The sequence below is a fragment of the Aricia agestis genome, chromosome 2 (genome assembly GCF_905147365.1).
Source record: "Aricia agestis chromosome 2, ilAriAges1.1, whole genome shotgun sequence".
Classification (NCBI taxonomy): domain Eukaryota; kingdom Metazoa; phylum Arthropoda; class Insecta; order Lepidoptera; family Lycaenidae; genus Aricia; species Aricia agestis.
The window spans coordinates 3,661,715-3,686,153 of record NC_056407.1 but is presented as its reverse complement, the minus strand read 5'-3'; the positions used below and the strand labels follow the sequence as shown (position 1 = coordinate 3,686,153).

The 24,439-nt window shown below is 35.5% G+C and overlaps 1 protein-coding gene across 1 annotated transcript in view; it reads left to right on the top strand.

Annotated features, from left to right (window-relative positions):
• Nucleotides 1–24,439, top strand: part of LOC121735022 — a 50,625-nt gene that overhangs the window by 14,025 nt on the left and 12,161 nt on the right. Inside the window, exons 2-4 of the mRNA XM_042125692.1 lie at nt 15,605–15,681; nt 17,034–17,184; nt 18,824–18,965. Coding sequence (XP_041981626.1) covers nt 15,612–15,681; nt 17,034–17,184; nt 18,824–18,965 — 363 coding nt within the window. The 5' untranslated portion in view covers nt 15,605–15,611. The remainder of the gene's footprint in view (nt 1–15,604; nt 15,682–17,033; nt 17,185–18,823; nt 18,966–24,439) is intronic.

Below are 24,439 nucleotides of genomic sequence, written 5' to 3'. Positions count from 1 at the left end.
TTGCTAACCGCTGCGAAACAACAGAACCAATTTTGATGCAATTTTGCATAGGTAGGTACTTATCTGGTATGGTAGGGCCAACATCTATTTGTTTATATATCCAAAAAAAAACATTATGGCAAAGCAACGTTTGTTGTAACAACTGTTAATAATATTGCAATGGCAAAAAAATGACGAGAAGCTCTATAACTTATAAGAGCTTATTTTTAATTATTTAATGACCCACAATAGCTTAATTTTAATAATAGGTAATTGTTAGCATGTTTAGAAATGTTTATAGGTGGGAGAGCCATGCTTCGACACGAATGGGCCGGCTCGACCGGAGAAATACCACGTTCTCACAGAAAACCGGCATGAAACAGCGCTTGCGCTGTGTTTCGCCGAGTGAGTTTACCGGAGGCCCAATTCCCTTCCCTATCCTCCCCTATTCCCTTCCCTTCCCATCCCTACCCTCCCTTATTACCCTATTCCCTCTTAAAAGGCCGGCAACGCACCTGCAGCTCTTCTGATGCTGCGAGTGTCCATGGGCGATGGAAGTTGCTTTCTATCATATGACCCGTTTGCTCGTTTGCCCCCTTATTTCATAAAAAAAAGATGTTGATGATGATCCATGAAAGTAATATTTTGGCAATAAACTATTTATATCATCCCACGGTTGGACCTTAGACGAAGATCGTAACATTTAATCGACTGTTGTAAGATGAACAGTTTAATACTATGTGCAATGATGAGTAATTGATGACTATACCTACTTATTGGGTATTACTTAAGATATTTTTATACTGTTATTGTAAAATTAACCTAGTTCTTTCATTGTCCTATTCGATACAAAAAATAAAAATAAGAAAGGTCCAAATTACTGGACTTTGCTAGAAATTCAACACGTAGAGATTTTCATTCAAAATTTCGTCAAAATTGATTCAGCCGTTAAAGCGTGAAAATAGCTTTGTCGGATAGAGAGCCAAAAAGACAGACCGACTCTATAATATTTATAATATTAACTAGCTGTCCCGGTGAACTTCGTGTCACTTTAAAACCTTCCTTGGACTTCTACGAATATTTTAAGACTAAAATCAGCCCAATCCGTTCAGCCGTTTTCGAGTTTTAGCGCGACTAACACATTTGAAAATCCATTTTTCTATATAAGACTAGCTGTCCCGGTGAACTTCGTGTCACTTTAAAACCTTCCCTGGACTTCTACGAATATTTTAAGACTAAAATCAGCCCAATCCGTTCAGCCGTTTCCGAGTTTTAGCGCGACTAACACATTTGGAAATCCATTTTTATATATAAGATTAATATTGGAATGTTTAACAAAATCCGGTAGCATCAAGTTGTTATAGGTGCAGCTACACCCCAACAAAAGTTAGACAGGTGTACGTATCCTGCAGTGATGGATTAATCCTTAATCAAATTAAGCAATTGCCTAGGGCATCACGTCTGAGGGGGCACCAGAAGAAAGACAAAATCCATCCGTCCTTAGGGCCCCAGACGAAAAACAAAAAAATCGTCCTTAGGGCATCACGTCTCACGTCTCCAAAAAACTGTAACCTGTTTTTGGGTGGTAAAAGTTTAAAGACCGTTTCTAGTTTACATACGGATAGGGGGGGGGACTATACAGGCATGGATTGCTTAGGGCATCAAGTAGTCTTAATCCGTCACTGCGCACCTGTCCGTATGTTATACTCCCTATGCAAAGCACAATAGACATAACTACTGCAAAGTAAATAACTATACTGCTTTTTATTCGTCATTCAAATGATATGATGTAGGTGAACAGTGCGGCGCAATCTCTACAGGTTAAAAAGTTTTCTATCTTGTATATTGTATTTTTTACTTCATATTCCAAGTATCGTAGTTTTGCAAACATTTAATCCATCTCTGTATATATTTTTAAACTTTTTACAACTAGTTTATAAAGTCAAAACTAGTAATTTAGTTCCTTTAAACGGCCAAAAGGCCTTAACCCGGAACACTGATACGCTATAATTACATAAATTACAACGAGCGCGTGGCGAAACGATATAAGTCATAATTTCACAATATTCCCATGGTGCCTTTGTCCGTCTGTGTGAACTCCGTTTTCGCAAACGCAAGAGTAAGAATATAGTGCAAGTGTTTATTAGCATTAGCGATGTAGAGTAGGTGATTTTTATTGTTTACTAGATGACGCCCGCAATTCCGTTGCGACAAAACTCGTTTATCGCGCGGGAACCGTACATTTTTTCGGGATAAATATCCTATGTCCTTTCCCGGGACTCAAAGTATCTCCATACCAAATTTCAGCAAAATCGGTTGCGCGGTTTGGGCGTGAAGAGGTAACAGACAGACAGACACGCGTTCGCATTTATAATATTAGTACCTGGATGACCGAGCTTTGCTCGGTATAGCAAACACTCATTGACTTCGTGTTACTTAACAACGCCATCTGCTGGAATAGCTTTAGCTGTTGTTGTGTCGTTAAAGCAATTAGTTGCTCACAAAATAGTATTATTATTCGCCAATAGATGTCAGGAAGAGTCATATTTTTAGGTTTATTGATATCGATGTTTTGTGCCTGGCTTTTGAGACTATTCGACGGGAGCCTATCCCCTCAGCGGCGCTTGATTAGCTAAAGTGTCTATTTAACCTGTCTACGAAGCTTAAGTAGGTGTTTGAAATCATAATATTAATATTATTAGTTGTGTCCTTTTCCTTTCACCCAAGTACAGTCACGACTTCTCAAATAAGCCTCTACGGTCTACAGGAATGTACACGACATAATGTAAGGTAATTAATTAATGTTCTTATTGTATTTAGTCCGCAATCTGCACCATCCCCCATATTCAAGTGTTCAAGTAAGATTTTTTACATTTCGAGGTATTTTGCATTACAATCTATCGTATGAACGGAAAATGTAAATCCATTTTTTTAAATGCGAATATTTTGTTTTTACAAGGTATTTAAATGATGCATAGAACGATTTTATTGCATAGAATGTCTAAATTCTTAAGATTATTTAATTAGTTCAGAAAAATGTTCGTTCAAATAAATGCAAGTGCATTGACGTATTAAGATTTTGTTGGCACGTCATGCCAAGAATCAGTACAATATGGTGACGACTAGTCAGAATACTGAGGAATATTTCAGAACACACGCTAAGTTAATGACAGACGTGATCACGTAGCTAAGTGTCAATATGGTTGACCTCACACCGGGTGACATGGTAACGTGGTGGCGCGCGACGACCTCCGCTATGCGCCCGCACAGCCGCCGGTGCTACTGGACTTTAAATACTCATTATGTTTCATAATCTATAATACTTAGGCTGTTAATTAAAAACTCATTGTATATTTCATATTTATAACACTTAGGCTGATTAACCCATCGCACTGAAGAGTAGAGGAGCTACAGGTGCGTTGCCGGCCTTTTCAGAGGGAATACGCTCTCTTCATGAAGGTTTGCAGGTCGTATTAGTACGGAAATACTGCCGGTGACAGTTCGTTCTGGCAGAGTTTTATAGTGCGTAGCAGAAAGTTACGCGAAAGACGGACGGATGACACTCATCAGGGTGATGAGGATGATATATTTTTCGCTTGGAACGATGGCGAAAAGTTGCTGGAGGTATGATCCGAACAATTTCTCAGAGCACTCCCCGTGACACAACCGACAGAGGATGCAGAGTGAAGCTACATCTCGGCGCAATCCCAAGGGGTCCAAGTTGGCACTATGGCAGATGGGCCACAAATTGTGTAAATTTTGTATGGGAGTCCCCTTAATTTATTTTTTAAATTTTAATATTTTTATTATTAATTAAGGACCTTGTGAAAATGTCAAGTGTTGCCATTATTGATATCGAGCATGAAGTATGAATCCTAATCCTAATAAAATCCTAAATATTATTTTTATTTTGTTTTTTAGTATTAATTGTTGTAGCGGCAACAGATATACACAATTTGTGAAAATTTCAGAAGTCTAGCTATAGCAGTTCTTGAGATACAGCCTGGAGACAGACGGACAAACCGACAGTCGGACATCAAAGTCCCGTTTTTACCCTTAGCGTACAGAACCCTAAAAAGGTGGGTATAGAACTACTAATAAAAATAAAAACAAGTTTTAACCGCGCAGTAAAAGCTTACAATAGCACATTAATTTGGTCAATATCAAATTGTTATTACATTTAGTTCATTAGTCTACAGAAAATCTGATTGCTACGATCTTGTAAAATTGTTTTCATCCAATCTATCATCTACATTCTACATAGAAAAAAAACTCGTCGATTTCGACACGCAGCTTAAGCAAAAACTTGAAACAATTATCAACGTCCAATCTAAAGCTTTTAACAATAGAGGTAACGGAACTTTAAAAGCTGTGTACAGCCGAAAACGTTCGTGACGTAACACAACCTTGTGCAAGTGCGTACACTCGTGTAGAGAAGGCTTATTTAAAACTTTATTGCATGGTAATATTACTTATACATTAAGCTATATTGTTGGTAAATCAAAAAGCGTTGATTATTTTTTAATTCTCAGTCTTTAAAAGTTCGTTTAAATTTCAACATAATAATTTTAATAACGAATAATATTATGTAGGCTTTAGAAAATTAACTTCACGTTTGATTTTCAGATTATAATGTTTCGTTTGCTTAGAATTTGTTCGAGAAAGCTTAATGATATTGAGAAGAAAGCATTCGTTTTAAAATTTTAAAATAAAACCCAAGTATTTTATTGGACAAAATCATCATTATAGAGTAATAAATTATCATCAAAACCGGTTAAATCTTTATGGTTTAAAAGCTAATGCGTTTAGCATATCGTTTAGTATGTGTTTATTATGGGCGATGAGTCATTTCCGTAAAAAAACACGGAAATTTACTTAACTGGTATAACGTTTCGTTTTAAGGCTTTAATTGTCTTTAATTGTTCCTTTTTTGCTAGTTTCCATAACAAAAAATATAATATGTGCTGGCCAAATCAAGAAAATAATAATAAATTCCTCATCACTTTATTATCGTATAAATTGTAGAGTATTGACCTACGATTAATAAATAGTTTTTATTAATCATAAATCGTAGGTATTGATTTTAATATAATTTATTAGAATCATCTGTCCTCTCCGTACACGCAAATTTTGTCCAAAGTTTTAATTTTTATTTTTTATTAATAATAAAAATTTATTATGTTTCTGCAGTTTGAGATTAGAAGGGATCCGCGTGGAAGTATTCATTCTTTAGCAAAAGTATTTTTGGTTCTCTAGAGAATTTTTTTAAGTAAGTAAGTAAGTATAAAGTTTTTGTCGAAGGCTGTACGTAGTACAAACCAATATTACGTTTGCGAGCGTGTTCGCGCCGCGTACTGTAGAGACGGGAAATGTCGGTGTTGTCGATGCTAATTATTATAGTTTATTAGCTTAGTTAGCGTAATTACTGGGAACCTTAGAGCTTTTAAGCTCTTGTTTTTGTTTCACATTTTGAATATTTTGGATTAACTGAATTAGCGTCAATTATTACAGTTAAGCTTAGCTTAGTTAGCGCTATTAGAGGGTTTTGTGTTAAATTTATTTAAGTTCCATACGAAAAGGAGAGCTTGAAAGCTCTCTTAGAAATGATAATTATACACAACTTGGAACCTTAGAGTCTTTGTTTTCGTTTCTAATTTTAAATATTTACATTAAGTAATAAGATAAGAGCTTTATCAGTCGTTTCAAAATGTTTTTAAGGGAGATCGCAGACGGCACACTTTTTGTGTGATCGAGTCTGCGACGCACATACAGTTTGCATGGCCGCGCCATGCCGACTGTATGTGCGCCGCAGACTCGATCGCACAAAAAAGTGTGCCGTCTGCGATCTTCCTTAGTGTACATCTTTCCCAAAATACTTTTTTGGTTGGGAAAAACTTCATTAAAAAGCTTGACTATCAAAAATACAATTAAGACATATTTTTTATGTTAATAAGTTTAAACTTTAATTACATATTTTATTATGTCGATAGTTCACGAGCCCCTCACTAGTTGTTCTCATTACGCGGTAACATTGAATATACTTTCAGATCAGCATTACAACACTACTGTATACTTTGTATTAGTTACACTCCACTTATACAATTATTATATTATATACGCTAGTTGCATAATACCTTAAAATAACATCCGTAGACATAAATTGTGTGTGTTATAATAACACACACAATGACTAAGGGGCTGTATCAACACTTCCTGATAACTGCCGGAGAGGCTATCCACCACTTAAGTATGGAGAATCTGTCAAATAAGTGGATAGCCTATCCGGCACTTTATCAGGAAGTGGTGAAATAGGCCCTTAATCTTTTACTATACCTCTACAAAAATATTATTTGATGCATTAATATTATTAATAGTCTTCAAATGTACTGGACTGATTTCGATGAGGCTCGCACATAGTGTATGTTCGAGAAATATCTATTTTTTATATCGTTTGAGGTATAATGTGCGGCTGTAGTGTAATTTTTAGGGTTCCGTAGCCAAATGGCAAAAACGAAACCCTTATAGACTCGTCATGTCTGTCTGTCTGTCTGTCCGTCCGTATGTCACAGCCATTTTTATCCGAACCTATAAGAGCTATACTACTGAAACTTGGTAAGTAGATGTAGTCTGTGAACCACTTTAAGATTATGATCCAAAAATGGAAAAATTATTAAAAAATTTAAGGGGGGACCCTCATAGATACAACTGAAACAAAAAAAAAAACATCTAAACTATGCGTGTGGGGTATCTATGGATAGGTCTTCAAAAATCATATTGAGGTTTCTAATAAGTATCACTTTTTTCTCACCTAAATAGTTTGTGAGAGAGACTCTTCCAAAGTGGTAAAATGTGTGTCCCCCCCCTCTAATTTCTAAAGTAGGGGCATGATAAGTCTAAAAAATATATGATGTACATTACTACAAAGTCTACCAACGAAAATTGGTTCGAACGAGATCTAGCCGGTAGTTTTTTATACGTCATGAATGGTAAACCTTAATTTCATTAAATTCATTAAAAAAAAACTTTCATTAAATTAACTGAAATATGAAAATAAATCAAAAACCTATTAATTTCATAAAAATAAACCTTATTGCTGCTGCGGAACCCTTCATGGGCGAGTCCAACTCGCACTTGGCCGGTTTTTTTAGTTTGAAGCCAAAACATTATTATTTACTCCAAAGTAGGAAGAAATATAGAGCACACGTAAAAGTGTAAATTGTATATATTATACTAGATAACGCCCGCAACTCCAATGCGCCAAAATTCGATTATCGCGCGGGAACCGTACATTTTTCCGGGATAAAAAGTATCCTATGTCCTTTCCAGAGACTCAAAGAATCTCCATGCTAAATTTTATCAAAATCAGTTCAGCGGTTCGGGCGTGAAGAGGCAACAGACAGACAGACAGACACACTTTCGCATTTATAATATTAGTATCTTTATTACGCTGTGATATTAGTATGGAGGTATGGATATATTAATAAGTGCAAAACAATAAATATTAAAAAATATGAGTAATATATTGTATAGATAGTTATTAATGTATACTTTCGTAAAATAATTAGCGAGTTGGTCGCTATATTGCCGATCATCACTATAATTCGTCGACTCAAGCAATAATTCGCTAGATCCGATGTTGTTATAGGCGGTATCCTGTTTTAATAGGTTACTTCAGTTTCAGTCGGAAAAGACCTTGCTATTAGTTTGTTGTAACCGATTCTTTATAAACAACTTCGTTAATCGTTATACAGGGTGTTACAAAACAATTTGATAATACTTCAGGGTGTGTGTCCCTTGTATAGAGATCACTGTGAAAGTATTAGCGCTGAAAGAGTGTTTTTTTATAACTTTAGGGCAAATTCATGACGCTGGGGTGCTTGTTCATACAAACCACAAAAAATTGCTCTTTAAGCGCTGCTACTTTCACAGGAAACTGTACAGGGGACATATTATACACTCTAAAGCCTAAAGCATTATCACTTTGTTATACCCTGTATATGTTTTAACTATCGCCTCCGTGGTCCAGTGGTCTAGAGCGTCGCTCTTGACTCGGAGGTCGTGGGTCGATTCCCGCGTTGGAAAAATATTATTTTCAAGTTTGGTTAGGACAATGCAGGCTGATCATCTGATTGTCTGACAAGTAAGATGATCCATGCGTCGTATGGGCATGTAAAGTCGGTCCTGCGCCTCTTCTCTCGCCGGTCGTGTCGGTCTTCCGTCCCACTGGGTTATGAGAGTAAAGGAATAGAGAGTGCTCTTGTGTACTGCGCACGCATCTGGGCACTATAAAAATTACTCCTGCGTACCTGGCCTGGTTTCAATGAAACCGGCCACCGTCACCGAAACCGGTCGGGAAGCTACTATTATTATTATTACTTTGTGATTCCCTGTATATGTTTTAACCATATTTATATCCTAGGCTCTGCCTCAAGGTCTACGTTTTGGTGAAAACCCTCAATAAATCAACACCGATGCGTAAAGGACACGTTACATCAAGAGAGAAAGCGCTCTGATGAAACACCGAAGTGGGTCGCCATAAGATGGGTCTTTTTGACCATACAAAGGTCGGTTAACATTTACGCAGCCCAAAAAACCGGCCAATGGAAGGTTAATCACTAATTGTCTTATAATTTGTAGGTCACTTAAGTTAATTCGCTGCACTATTCAAGAAAAACATAATTTACCTTTATATTTGATTTCATTTTAACTCTACAGTTTGAAATAACAGTTAGGTATATTTATAAACTTTTTTATGTTGTTTTTATTAGGCCCAGACTTAGTGCGCTAGTGTAAGTAATATACGGATTAATATAAAGATAAATAAATAAATAAAATAAAAAATTCTTTATTTGCATATTAAAACATAGCTCAATACAAATATTATAAAAATAAAGGATTTGCGCAAATTGGCGCTCTTACCGCTGCTGCTTACCGCAGCTGCAACCAACAGAAATGAAAATATGACATACGATAGAAAACGTACAACCTTAAAGTCAACCTTAAAATAACCGTAACTTACTTCGGGCATTATAGGTTAATAATTGTAGATCAATGTGTAAATCAAACAAAATATACAAGGACTTAACGATTTTACATCCATGTTTTCCAATTTTTTCAGGATTTTAGTTAAATAACTTCAAGTAACTTTAAATAGCGTTATAATTACAAGTAGATAATGAGGTAAATAGCGTGAAGCAAAAGTTTTTCTGTTAGATCTATAGTTCAAGGCTGGAGCATTAATTAAATTCAAACAACAGGAAATATTTTTCGTTTAGAACAATTTTAAAATTTATTTTATTTTGTATTCTTGCATTGTTGTTTCCAACATTACTTCTTGCATTTTTGAATTATTCTTGGTTATTACTATGTACTAAAGATAAGTATATAATATGTTAGGTATATGTAAAGGCAAAAAACCCGGAAAACTTCAAGGTTCGCGGAGCGTGACTAGGTAATGATGATTCAACAGGATGCTACCAGATGCGTTAATTTGAATTCACTTAGCTAAACGTGGTTAGATACGGTTTAAAATAAATCAGACTCAAACATCCTCCTTGGAGAAATCCAATTAAATAATTTAAAGTGTATTTTTTTTAATATTGTACATTTTTTTTATTTTACATAATTATTATGTTAACTCCAAATATTACAAGAGATGATGTACTTATTACTTATCAGGTCTGGTTTGATATTGGATTTTAAAATGTATATAAAATGTTTGAACCTCTGAAAAAGAGGAACTTCAACATAAAAACTGTGCTCACAGGACACTAAACTCTTTTTTGGCGCACTCTGTCCAATCCATATAATAAAGGTCAGAGTAGACAACTTTAGCTGAACAACTTGAAACAGGAGAACTTGCTTAAGCAAGTATATCTAAAGTGCCAGGAGCCTGAGATCAAAAAAAGTACTAACAGAGTTCCATGAACAACAAAGTACGACTTTCCTTACATACTTATAATACTTAAGAGTGTATTATTACAATAAGTAGTACAGTTAATGGTTGTGTGTGTTCTGAAGCCACGCAGTTTTTATGTTGAAGTTCAACATAAAAACTGTGCTCACAGGACACTGAACTCTTTTTTGGCGCACTCTGTCCAATCCATATAATAAAGGCTTCAGAGTAAACCTCTTTAGCTGAACTTAACTTGAAACAGGAGGACTTGCTTAAGCAAGTATATCTAAAGTGTCAGGAGCCTGAGATCAAAAAAAAGTACTAACAGAGTTCCATGAACAACAAAGTACGACTTTCCTTACATACTTATAATACTTAAGAGTGTATTATTATAATAGGTAGTGTAGTTTAATGGTTGCGTGTGTTCTGAAGCCGTTGTTCTGTGATCTATCATTTTTAACCTACTTCCAAAAAACGAGGAGGTTATATATTCGGCTGTGGATATTTTTTTTTCTTTTTTATCTCAAGCTCTAGCTAAAACATTGGGTAAGTCACCAGTAGTCACGTGCATAAAGTTGGCAGTTGTCTGCAGACAACGCCTAGCAAGTGAAGGGATAAATTGTGTAAGCTGATAACCGCAGCTTTCTCTCCACTGGAAGATAAAAAAGACCCTGCAAGTGACCTGTCCTGCATAGCACAACAATGTTAGATTGGACAAAAAATAATAAATATACAGCTGTACACAAGTAGTTGGAAATGTATAAAAATATATATGTATATCGCCAAAGAAACCATACTAAACTAGATATAAATCGATTCATCGTCTTGTAAACTATGATACTCAAGGTTACATATTGTGTAATTAGAAATGTTGAATTTACAGCCGGTCGATCGTGTTAAGTACTAAATAATTTTGCTACTTAAAGTTATCTAAAATCATGTTAATGTGTGCGTGTGCATAAGGCCTATAGTAAGCATATTATCGTAGGCCATAGATAATAGAGTAGACTCTATAATATAAGTATGATAAGTATTTCGGTTGAGCTAGTTTATGGTCAGTGCGCCAGACATTCCGCTTGCAAAGGTCACTATAGCCAAACAGGTCAAAAGGTTAAGAAAGCACGGAAGTTTAAAAGACGTGTTTGAAATATGGTATCAAAATAATATTGTTATGGTATTTTTGTAAAATTATAACAATGCAGTTGTTATTTTGATGTCTACTTGGATGGCAATCAAACAACAACGAATACAATCCCTTGTTAGTTCTAAAAATATGGCAATGTAAGCCAGGAACCGAAATAAAGAAGGTTCTGAGATTGATGTACCTACGTTATAATATATTTTCTCAAAAACTACTAATAATATAAATAATAATAATATCTATGGACGTCAGTCTGCCCCGTGGTAAGTACCTGAAGGACTTGTGTTACGGGTACCAGACAACGGAAATATATTTAATAATTTTATACTACACATGTATTTAAGATTTTTATTATATGATATATATATTTAATACACGTCCATGACCCAGGAACTTTGAAAACTTTTTGTTCCGTCAGCGGGATTCGAACCCGCGACCCCCGGCTTGAGTTACCAATAGCCCACCAACTGAGCCACAGAGGTCGTTTAATAAGACCCATAATATGTTTTGCGAACCTAAGTAGTTAAAATAGTCCAGCAAATAGTTTTGTAACGTTGAACACTTGTACAAACTATTGATAGTGAACAGCCTTAACTATCGTAAGTGGAACACATATCTCCGCGCATTGCGTAACGTTTGGCTCAGTTATACTTACCTAGGGCTGGCACATTGAAGTTAAGTATATGAAAAATATTTTTTACGAGCTTTAATGAATTTATAGAAAATTATATAAGATTCGTGCCTAGGATTCAAAAGGTCTTGGAGTAGTCGTAATTATATCTAGTTTTGTATATAAAACTTGTACAGTGCTCGCAATAAACCACAGGACGTTTAAGAGCTTTAGGGTCCTTCTTCTCGTTGAGCTATGATGGATTAATCTTGATTTGCTAGCATGATTAAAAGCTATCTGTAAAGTGCAACAAAAGACAATCATAGACGAAAATGTCTTTCAAGTCTCAACGTTTGCAATTGCTTTTATTGATCCATCATGGGCCAAAGTGTAAAGGCCACATTTTATGTTTAAACAAAGCCCGTAAATTGCTCATATCCTTGGTGATTTAAGTTATTAATAAAGTTACCACCTGTGCGTGAAGATGTTTGATTGTGTGAACAATAGCTGATGTGTACACAAGATATTTAAACAGGAAGAGTTTTTGAGTGAACGATGGGTTGAAAACAGAAACACAAAAACATGACATCATTAAATAATGAAAGTTCTTTTAGATTCTACGGTTACTATTATTAAACCACTATGGTCTAAACCTCAGGAAAAGTCACACGAGAGAAACATACTTCTGTGTTGCTGAATGTCAATGTGGAATTTTCTGACTTGTCGCTTTGTATAAACCGTAGCAGTCGGCAGAATTATAACGCGGTGAATATTTTGCGAATGTTGCAGATGCATTTCAATTTATTCTATGGCTTATGCGTGATTCGCCTACAAATATTATGATGGTGGCGCCATAGAGCAAAATAATACAGTACTGGGTGGCGCTTAGAAAAAGTATGATGACAAGGTTAAAGTTTAGTAGATTTTTGAAATAAAATAAAGATATTATAATGGTAAAACATAAGTATTACCAAAATTTAAGCTTCATAACTTTTGTATTTTTTTGTTGGTAGCCTCTGTGGTCTAGTGGTATAGAGCGCGGCTCTTAAACTCGGAGGTCGTGGGTTCGATTCCCGCGTTGGAAACATGTTATTTCCAAGTTTGGTTAGGACAATGTAGGCTGATCACCTGATTGTCTGACAAGTAAGATGATCCATGCGTCGGATGGGCATGTAAAAAGTCGGTCCTGCGCCTGATCTCTCGCCAGTCGTGTCGGTCGTCCGTCCCACTGGGTTATGAGAGTAAAGGAATAGAGAGTGCTCTTGTGTACTGCGCACATACTTGGGCACTATAAAATTACTCCTGCGTAGCTGGCCTGGTTTCAATGAAACCGGCCACTGTCACCGAAACCGGTGTGGGAGCTATTATTTTTTTGTTATGAGCCTTTAAAGTTAGATAGATAAGTCGATTTTTGACATAAATTAAGATTTATTTACCATTCGATAACGTATGTAATTTAAAGCAATTTTTGTCTTGAAATTGTTTTTCATAAACGCAATATTTATTATATTATCTATCGAACAAAGTTCTCCATCGATGCGTACAAACTACAAAACCGTGACGTCATAATTTCGTAGCACTTTGTATGGAGCATTTCGGGAAAGTCTATGTTATTAGATTTTGAATTGTGATATCTTGTAAAGTTTTTAAGCTGACAAAGTAATTCTTTCACCGATGTTTCTACTTTTGAATGGTCTTTTAATTACCAAGAAGAAACAAAAATAGTCATCATGCCTAATATTAAAGTAGTATCATACCGGTCCTTTTTGTAGTCAGTTTTAACAGATAGATTTTGCATTCCATTCACCTTTATGGCGTAATTTTATCAACATTAAGTTTTCACCTACAGCTGGTGTTAAAGTTATTCGTTGACATGCCATGTTTAATCTGTCTCTGTTTTCATACTCATAAAAAGAAAAGAAAAAAAAATATTTATACTAATAAAAGCTGAAGTTATAAGATAAAAGTAGAAAAAAAAAACTTAGTAGCTACGAAGGTTGCTATGTACTTTAGTATAGTACACGACAGTACCGCTACACTAAGTGTCGACTCATGTGTACTGACTGTAAAAGATGGTCGTGAATTGCTGCAATTTGTATGATAATACAATACCACATAATCTTAGTTGTCATCGCGAAAGAAACCATGGAAAAACAAAGAAATTATTTTTGGACTCCTTGAATTTTGGATTTTCTTGGAATATTTATAAGAGAACGTTGACGTTGGAGTCAGTACAATTAAATCTTATCTATTGATGGATATATAGATGAGTTTTACAGACTGTAATGTTTTAAAATTCGATTGAAATAAAATTGCACATTAATTCAAGAAAGAGACAACCCTAGTTGGCGGGTTTAAAAACTATTTTATTACTGCGGTTTTGAAGCGGTTTTAATGGTAGTCGTGATGAACCAGAATTCTATGTATGTCTACGTTATAAATACAGATGCAAGGAAAATCTGTCAATCTAGGACTTAGGTTTGGTAATTTTGGGTAGTTTAAATTAAGTTAGTTATGACCTCCACCCTACTATTTTAGGCCATCTATGGGCTATTCGACCATAATTACAAATTTAAAATCTCTCTGAATAAACAGTATTGGCGGGATTTTTTTATTTTTATTTATTTATTTATATCAGACTACATAGGCCCATACAATATATACCTTAATGACTAACATGCATATAAATTACTTTACTTTATCACGAGTTATCGGCGACGTGACGCGCGCTTCATTCCGGAGTCTCCCCCGGAACCTTCGGTAGATTTATGATAAGATTTTCTGGAGAAGTAAACTAAAAATATTACAAGCTACATTGTAATGCAAAATTTAAAAGAATATTGTACAGAATAAAAATATTAATTACCATACAAATGCTACTTTAATGTATTCATAATTATGCTGTACGATATGTATATATGTAAATTACCCGGTCATATAATACGTACATTTAATAACTTCCTCTATGTTGTTAAGTTTAGACAATTTTGTTTACTATTGTATAATATTGTTGCTGACTGCTGACCTCTGTTACTCTGAAATAATCGGGGCAAAGCAGTTATATTTTATCCCGATAAGACGCCGAATGCACTCAGGTTTTTTTTAATGAAATAAGGGGGCAAACGAGCAAAGGGGTCACCTGATGGCAAGCAACTTCCGTCGCCCATGGCCACTCGCAGCATCAGAAGAGCTGCAGGCGCGTTGCTGGCCTTTTAAAAGGGAATAGGGTAATAGGGAAGGGTAGGGATAGGAAGGGAAGGGAATAGGGGAGGGTAGGGAAGGGATTAGAGTAGAGGATTGGGCCTCCGGTAAACTCACTCACTCGGCGAAACACAGCGCAAGCGCTGTTTCACGCCGGTTTTCTGTGAGAACGTGGTATTTATCCGGTCGAGCCGGCCCATTCGTGCCGAAGCATGGCTCTCCCACGTCAAGTATTCAAATTCTTACTAATATTAGAAATGCGTAGGGTGTATTCTGTCTGTTAGTGCTTCACGCTTAAACGGCTAAACCGATGTATAAGAAATATGCTAAAGAAATACTTGAAGAGACGCGAAAGGGCATATTACGATAGTTTTTGTTACATGAGCCGCTCCGAATTTTGGCGTAACAGAGTTGAGGGCGTCATATAGTAATTCTAGTATTGATTCTATTAGTGCATCCTAAAAGCGAATAAGTTTATAGTATAAAATATAAATCTTGGTGCGAATAGTGTATGTGTTTTATATTATCACTAGCGATCCGCCGCGGCGTCGTACGGGTATAAAATATAATATAGCCACTGAAAAAATCATTAAAATAAAATATAGCCTATAGCCTTCCTCGATAAATGGGCTATCTAACACGGAAAAAATCATCAAAATCCGTTACGTAGTTTTAAAGATTAAAGGGAACAAAGGGACATGAGAGAAAAAAGCGACTTTGTTTTATAATATGTAATAGATAATAGATTTATCATTAATGGTTGCTTCTTCTGTTTCAGACTGAAAATGTGGCATTTCATAATGTTGGCGGCGCTGTTCGCGACCGCGCGCTCCAAGCAGTTGCCCTCCAGCTCTGGTAAGTATTACCACTTTTATTTGATACTACTATTAGTGAGGGTGAGGGTATGGTTGATGGTAAGCAATTACCAATGCCTAGGTACCTAGAACACCTATAAAAATTTTAAGCAAGCAAGTTGTAAGCAAGCTTTCAAAGTTTGAAAAACTTGCAGGATTTAAGACGCTCCCCCTACGGAGATGCCGTAATTTACCGTTCTTAGAGCCTTATTAACTCATAATTTGAAAGCTACAAAATTATAATAAAAATACAGAAATAGTCTTCAGTATATGAACGTTGTTTATTATTATACTCATGATATCAGCTTCCAAAGTAATACCAATTTATTTAAATTCAAGCATACCTTCATATTTTCGTTTTATAATAGTATGCAGTTTTTAAGACCTAATAATATGTGTCCGGGTGTCCATGGTCGACGGTAGTATGCTTTCCATCAGATGACGCGTTTGCTGGTTTGCCCCCTTATTCTATAAAAAAAAAAATTCAAAGTTTATAAATAATTCTAAGATCGGTTTTGGGATCTGTTTTCGTAATCTCAGCTTAATGGAAGTTATGTGACTGATGAATTCATGAAAGGAACAGAAATACAACATAACTAATTTAAGATTATTTAGGTATCCGATTTTTTTACTCATAAACATCTCGTGTCAATTGCATTTTCGATACCACACTCAAAAGTACAGCTACAATATTCCGATGACCGTTGCGACCGGGCGGGGTGGACGACCGGGGTCACTGACCCTGCCGCCTGCGCCCGCGCAGCCTATATAATACTCAATATCTTAGGGGATATTCCTTAGGAGATGCCACCTAATATGGGATCTTTGGTACATTTTAGGTGTGGTAAGCTTATAAGGATATTTCCTTATAAACGCTAAGCTCTGCAGTTTTATGGACGCCATGATAGTGTGCCCAATAAACGATATTTTTAATTTAATTTTGTTATTTCATAACACTTTGCTGCGTTCGCTTTACAAAAAATATATATAATACAGCGTCTTCACGCTAGCCCATGATGGACCAAGCAATTACGAATGTACTACTACTCTCTACTCTACAGTGTAGAGCTTAGTAATTATTATTATGGTGACATTTGCCAATCATGGTTACCCATTTGCAGATAATTTTAGCTCTAAAAAAACAACACTATTAATAAAGTATTATATTTGGAATGGACTGGTTTTCTGAGCTTAGTTACCAACGTACTTTACCTACGTCACATTCGAAAACTCTTTCGATGCTTTTAACTACTTTGTAAAACTTTGACCTCTTGTCCTTAAGTTTTATTTACTCTCTAGAGACGATGATTATTTTAAGAACTAAAGTAATCAAGTTTTTTTTCTTTCTTCTAGCTATATCGACCACCACAATAGCAACAGCGACGGACTCGGCCGAAGACTGGCCGGCCGCGCTCGCGCCACTCGACACGCTAGCTGTCAAGTGCGAGAAGGACAACATGCATGTCACCATCTCCCTCGCACACACACAGATACATCCTAACAGGTCGGTGATGATGATTATGATTATGATGGGGATTGAGTGATTTGAATGTTAGGGCATATTTATGAGTCTAGACAATCAGTTGTCTAAGGTCTAAAATCTATTCCTTGCCTGCTCATTATAGTCACTTTTACTTCTGCATTATAAAACTCTACCTGTTGAATACACAAAATTCAATAATTATTCTAAAGTACTTACTTCAAATGATAAGCTAGTACAGCAATCACATACACGGCACACCACGTCCTACTGGGATTAAAATGCAGGCGATGGTATTTGATGGTCGGTTTGAAGTAATAAAAAGTCGCCATTATGATAATATCATTATTCATGACTTAGCTACGGTTTATGGCATTTTACTACTTTATATCCTCTTAACTTCGATGCAGGAAGTTTAAAAATGAGATAAAGAACGTATAAAATATTGCTCTAATCCTATGTAAGTATAATGTCAGTTTTTATTAGTGTAAGTAGAGATAGAATTAAAGATAAATGGCATTCACATTCTTTAACTCTATCTCCTTTCTCCACTAACACCAATAAAGAGTGTCGTTAGAAAATTAAATGAAACATAATAGTAGTAGTCTTATTTTTCATATCCATTATTCACCAGCTGTTAGATTTTTCATAATAAAAATTGTTAAGCAGTAGTGCGACAAAAACAATTTGAATAATATCTATCCGTGTATATACCTCTACAGTAACTTTAACTTATATGTTATAACTTATAACTATACTTCTGCTCAACATATTTTATTGATCCGTTTATTGAACGGGTATTCTGTTATGTTCTGGTCAGACCGGTGTCATCCTTGATACTGGAAACTGGACAGGTTCGGGATAGAAAACTACGGGACATCTTTGTAGGTACCACCGAAGAAATTGTTTCATAGGCAGTCGGCGGACCTACGTTATTTGGTTGGAATATGTCAATTTAATGTAATCCGATCTATCGGCTGGGTTTGACATAAAACGACCAAATTACATAGGTTCGCCATCTGCCTATGAATCAACTACTCTGATAGTACATTATTTTTATGGAAAAACTAAAAAGTGACAGTAGTGAGTATTTCAGACTATAGTGAGCAACGCCCAGAATAAAACTAGTTCTACCCTTTAGAAAAGGTGTCGTGTTTTGGAACAGGTGTCAAAAGACACCTTTCATAATTGGCGATCGTTAAAAAAATGCAGTCTGCCTCGTTGCCGTTCGAATCATATCATACAAGTACATGGATGCGCGAAAAGTAATTTAGGCTTTACTTCTCTGATGTCAACGCTGACCTTGAGATTTTTACCATAACCATACCTTATACCTTCCAGCATATACTACCATAATCATAAGACAGATTGAGCTTGTCCCTCGGGCACCCCAGAGATCATAATATAAAAGTTTTCGTAGTGGCAGGGGTTGCAGTGGTGGGAATCAGAGGCGGTCTTATATTTTTATGGGTATAGGAAACTTTAACTCTGCCGCCCCTATGTAGCAACTCTGCCACCATCCTTATAGGATGCAGTCGCCTCCCCTAGGACGCCATAGGACCCTGACGCCCATAGTGATTACTGCCTATACATAAATCCAAACGGAATGTGTGGTGGGCCAATTGCCCGTTAAATAACCATAACCATTTCTCTTCCCTTCTAGTATATACGACACGTTCAACGGCATCGTGTACCCGTCGGGGCTGGGTAGCAACTCCACCTGTCTGCGCGAGTACGTGTCCGCGCGGGGGGACCTCCACTACACACTACCGCTCAAGGGATGCAACACCATGTCGGTTGATAATGTGAGTATAGAAGATAGATTGTGGAGGGTGTCCTCTACTAGACAGATCCGGAACATTTTTTTTTTGCTATAGAAATTAGCCTTCGACTAAGAATTTAGTCTATAAACGACTGTCTGTTAAGATATTCATGTGGCCGTCAGTTCTTAAAGAATAAAACCGACCAAGTGCGAGTTGGACTCGCCCATGAAGGGTTCCGCAGCAGAAATAAGGTTTATTTCTATAAAATTAAAAGGTGTTTGATTTATTTTTATAATTACGTTGATTCAATGAAAGTTAAATTAAGTTTTACCATTTATGACGTATAAAAAAAACTACTTGCTAGATCTCGTTCAAACCAATTTTCGTTGGTAGTTTTTATAGTAATGTACATCATATATTTTTATTAGAATTATCATGCCCCTACTTTAGAAATTAGGGGGGGGACACATTTTACCACTTTGGAAGAGTCTCTCTCGCAAACTATTCAGGTTAGAAAAAAATGATATTAGAAACCTCAATATGATTTTTGAAGACCTATCCATAAATACCCCACACGCATAGGTTAGATGAAATTTTATTTTTGTTTCAGTATCAAAATCTTAATGCGGTTCACAGATTACATCTACTTACCAAGTTTCAATAATATAGCTCTCATAGTTTCAGCAATATATATTCTGTGGTTTTGGACAAAAATGGCTGTGACATACGGACGGACAGACAGACAGACAGACAGACAGACAGACAGACATACAGACAGACAGACAGACAGACAGACAGACAGACAGACAGACAGACAGACAGACAGACAGACAGACAGACAGACAGACAGACAGACAGACAGACAGACAGACAGACAGACAGAAAGACAGACATGACGAATCTATAAGGGTTCCGTTTTTGCCATTTAGCTACGGAACTCTAAAAAGGCTCGATAGCGGAGTTAGATGTAAATTATCGATGACACACCATGCCGAAATTACGTCGCGTTATATTGTATGCGTTTGACATTACTGACATAATCATGCCGAACTTCGGCCGCATATTTTCAGCCTAGTGTGTTTAGACACTAACTTAAATTAGAGAATGAATTTTAACTAAGCAATCAGGGCCTGTATCTAATATCGTACTTAGTTCCAACGACCACATAAGTAGACCCTTGTGGCAGCAAGAGTTAAAAAAAAGGCATTTACATCCGTTGTGGATAATTTGCATAGGCTAGCTAGACTCTAGAGTCTAGATGCTAGAGCAGCACATGTGGCCTGTGGGCAACATACCGCCCGCGAAGAATCGTTTCTGACTAACATCATAATATTGTACCTTATTTTAGCAAATAAACGGTATTTTATAGGTATTCTATTCTATTCTTACGCGACTATACTTTTATATTTATTATCTGACTATGAATTCTCCGAGCAAAATAACCTCTATTTCAACACATACTTACTTTAGATGTTAAAATAATAATAATTATAATGAAGTGGCCATCTATAACTTTGTAGGTCTCACACAAGTTATCGTCAATCTGCCCGGGGCTAAGTAACTGAAGAACTTGTGTTACTGGGACTACATAACGGGAAGATAACATAAAAGTATAAAATACCATCATGGTATAATTCTGACCTGCATAATACATAAACAAAAAGAAACCATTTTTAAATGTGTCGTATCAACCATACGTGACATTTAAATTGGTAGCATTATAATTTTTAAATGCTCTTATAGAGCTTTGTTTACGATTAATCTCAGATTTAGTTGCGCGATTCCGTAAACCTTCTGAAACTCCAAACAACACAGGCCTATATAATATCGTGTATAAGAACACTTCAAACACATCATTACCTTTCCTTCGCTGTGGTAAGATAAAAATATCCTTTCATAGCAGGCGCTAAGTGCTAACATAACTTTGACTAAGTATTTACCACATTCATGGCTAAACTTAAAACACGTTTTACCGGCAGGTAACATGGTGCTCTTGAAAAACAAATTAAAGTAAATATCTCGTATGCCTCAAGCTAAAAATAATTCTGCAATGCCTCCAATTGAATAGTAATTGTGACTGAACAAACGAACGATTAATAACATCTAGGTGTAGGTATTATAACATTCTGAAAATAAATAAAAATTCTAGCATTCAATCTATCAATTACATTTTTTAATAGCTAGCTGTGTTGCTGCAATTATTTATAGCGAGTTAACTGTGTATTGGGGAAAAAAACTGTCCTGCCATATATCAATTTTAACCGACTTCGAAAGGAGGTTATCAATTCCACGCGTATGTATGTAATATTTCCAGAACTGCCCAATTTTCATATATTATGTTAGTCTATATCAGCGTCTGAACAAATGTGCCAAATTTCAAAAGTGTATGTATGTATACTATGTTCTTATGTTTGTGTTCGCATATCTCTGGAACTACCATTCCGATTTCAGTAATTCTTTTTTGTTATAATAGGTATTGTTCAACTTAGGGAATACTGCTAGTTTCATCAAAATCAGTTCAGTAGTTTTGGAGATAGGGAGTTTTAATTCTCAATTACGTACAATTTTGAAGTCGCTTTTATCTTTTTAAAATACACATACATAAATATTATGATTTCATCATTCTCAATCGATTAAGCCGTATTAGCGAAATAAGGTAACAAACAGACTTGTCATAAAAGTGATTGATAGTCAAAAAAACACAAAGTGAACAAACTGAGCTTTTTCACGGAACTTCATGGTAATTTTGTATATCAACACAAGACGTTTTGTCTGTCCTTTTTTAACAAACTTTCTTGTATTTTTCCTTCAGCCTTGCATGTAAGGGCATCTTACAAATCAACATTCGCAGTAATGGTGCATCTACACTAATGACATGCACGTCAATCATGACAGCCATGTAAAGTGGGTGTGACGCGAGTTGCGCAGGCGCACGCAACGAGGAAATGCGTGATCTGAATCACAGAGAGCCTGTCGATCAGAACTCAGAACTAGCTGCATCTAGTTAGCCTTAAAAACTAATTAGTTTGGTGATGGTTGATAAGTCCAACATGTTAGAGTTTAGATTACCTGGCTATTAGGTACGTCTATTCTAAATTTTATCGAAATTGGTACAGTGGTTTAAGCGTGAACAGATAGACAGATAGACACTTTAGAGTTTATAATATTACTGGGTACAGATATAGGGAATTTTATACTTACAATTTTAAGTCACTTAGATACAATGTGAGGAATTTTAAGTCACTTAGTGAGAACCCATTTCTAGAGACGAGAGTCTGTGATGGTATAATATATGTACTTAAATAGCATATAAACTAACTCATTGGTTTATCTAAAGCTTTAGAACTTTAAAATGTAATCTTGTCGAAGCCTACAGTTACTGGTAGGTTCAAATTTAGTTCTCAAGTTTCAATCTATTGCAAATTGCATGTTGTAACGTAAACAATAGCGTCTATAGCAAACAGTAGCAACTAACAGTTAAATTCGATTATGTATTTAAATCACGCTAGGATCGAATGTAAATGATATTACATAAGGCTTATTGTATGTGTATGAAGGTTAACATACAAGTTTAACATTTAAAATGACGTGAATCGTGATGCGAGTGCTAAATTAACACTGGACTCACAAAATATGATGTTAAAATTGACAGTTAATCTTTATTTAAGAGTATTAGAAATAACAAGATTTTTTGAAGCTACCTTTGAGAATCATAATAAAATATGGGGCCACAAAAAACTGAAATGCTTCATGAGAAGATAACTTTCTTAACAATATAACATAGCTGTTGCCGCCCGCAACTTAGAACCGTACCGCTCTCCGGGATAAAAAGTTTTATTGTCCTTTCCCGGGACTTAAAGTATACCAAATTTCAATAAAATCGGTTTAGTGGTTTGGGCGTAAAGAGACAACAGAGAGTCAGACAGAAACACTTTCGCATTTATGGAAATATGGTTTTGTTACAGAAAAAAATCGCTGAAGATTTTTCTGTTATGTATTTTCATAAATGATAATATTATTCCTCAAAATTCATCTTATTATATTCACAAAGATGTGTGACAATAACATCACACCATAAATATATGCTTAGTGTCAAATATTAGCACCTCACAATGCCCGGCCTAAATCAACACCACTCTCACATAAAGCATTTTTTGTCATTGTTTGGAGATTAAACACCTTACTTTACCTCTAAGATATTGTTACGTTCTTAAAGTTTTTTATACAAGGTGTAACAAAATTAATTCGTGATAATACTTACGTAATACTTTTATAGAGTTCACTGTAAAAGAAGCAGCGCTGAAAGAGTAACTTTTTTTCATCTTTGAATGGAAAAAGCCATTGCCCATTGAGCGCTGCTATTTTCACAGTGAACTCTATAAAGGGGAGCCATACAAACCCTAATTCCTAAAATTTTATCACTTAGTTTTGTTACACGTCTATATTCAATGTAAGTATAATTATTTATAATGTGCTAGGATTTTTCTGTTATCTTATATATTTAAACGAGCAATTCTTGTATATATATATTCCGATATATAGCCGATACCGAGATTCCAATATATATATATATATATATATACAGGGTTAACAAAAATAAGTGATAACACTTTAGGGTGTGTACGTGTTCCTTGTAGAGAGTTAAATGTGAAAGTAGCAGCGCTGAAAGACCAAAAAATTTAATTTTTTCACTTTTGTATGGAGAAACTCGTGACGTTCTTGCCCTTGCCCATAACCAAAACTGACAAAAAATTTTTCAACCTATATATATATATATATATATATATATATATATATATATATATATATATATATATATATATATATATATATATATATACAAGAATTGCTCGTTCTCGGCTCGGAATCTCGGAATCGGCTCCAACGATTTTCATGAAATTTTGTATATAGGGGGTTTCGGGGGCGATAAATCGATCTAGCTAGGAATCGTTTTCAGAAAATGTCTTTTTATTCGTGTTTTATCGATAATCGATAAACTGAAAAATATGACTCTTCCTGACATCTATTGGCGAATAATAATACTATTTTGTTGGCAACTAATTGTTTTAACGACCAGCAGATGGCGTTATTAAGTAACACGAAGTCAATGAGTGTTTGCTATACCGAGCAAAGCTCGGTCATCCAGGTACTATTTTATTATTTAGTTTAAATGGTCGAAACCACGAGACAACAATTTTGGCATTTGATTTTGTGACTTGCTTCTTGACAATGTAAAATATCATATCAATTATTGTTTTGTCCTCAATACATCTTAACGAAACCTAAAATACAAAATTGAGATTTGAGTGGCAAATGGCAAAATTTATTTTGCAATAAACACAATAATAATATAATTTAGATGTGTCTAATATGATTGCGAGTACTTGTGTTGGCAGCTGAGCGTTTAACTACCGTTTAAATTGTCGTAACAAGTAACATTGCCATTAGAGTCACCACACACGTTCCGACATTTGACGAACTTAAAGCTCTTAAGTAAGTTAAGGCTCTAAAGTATT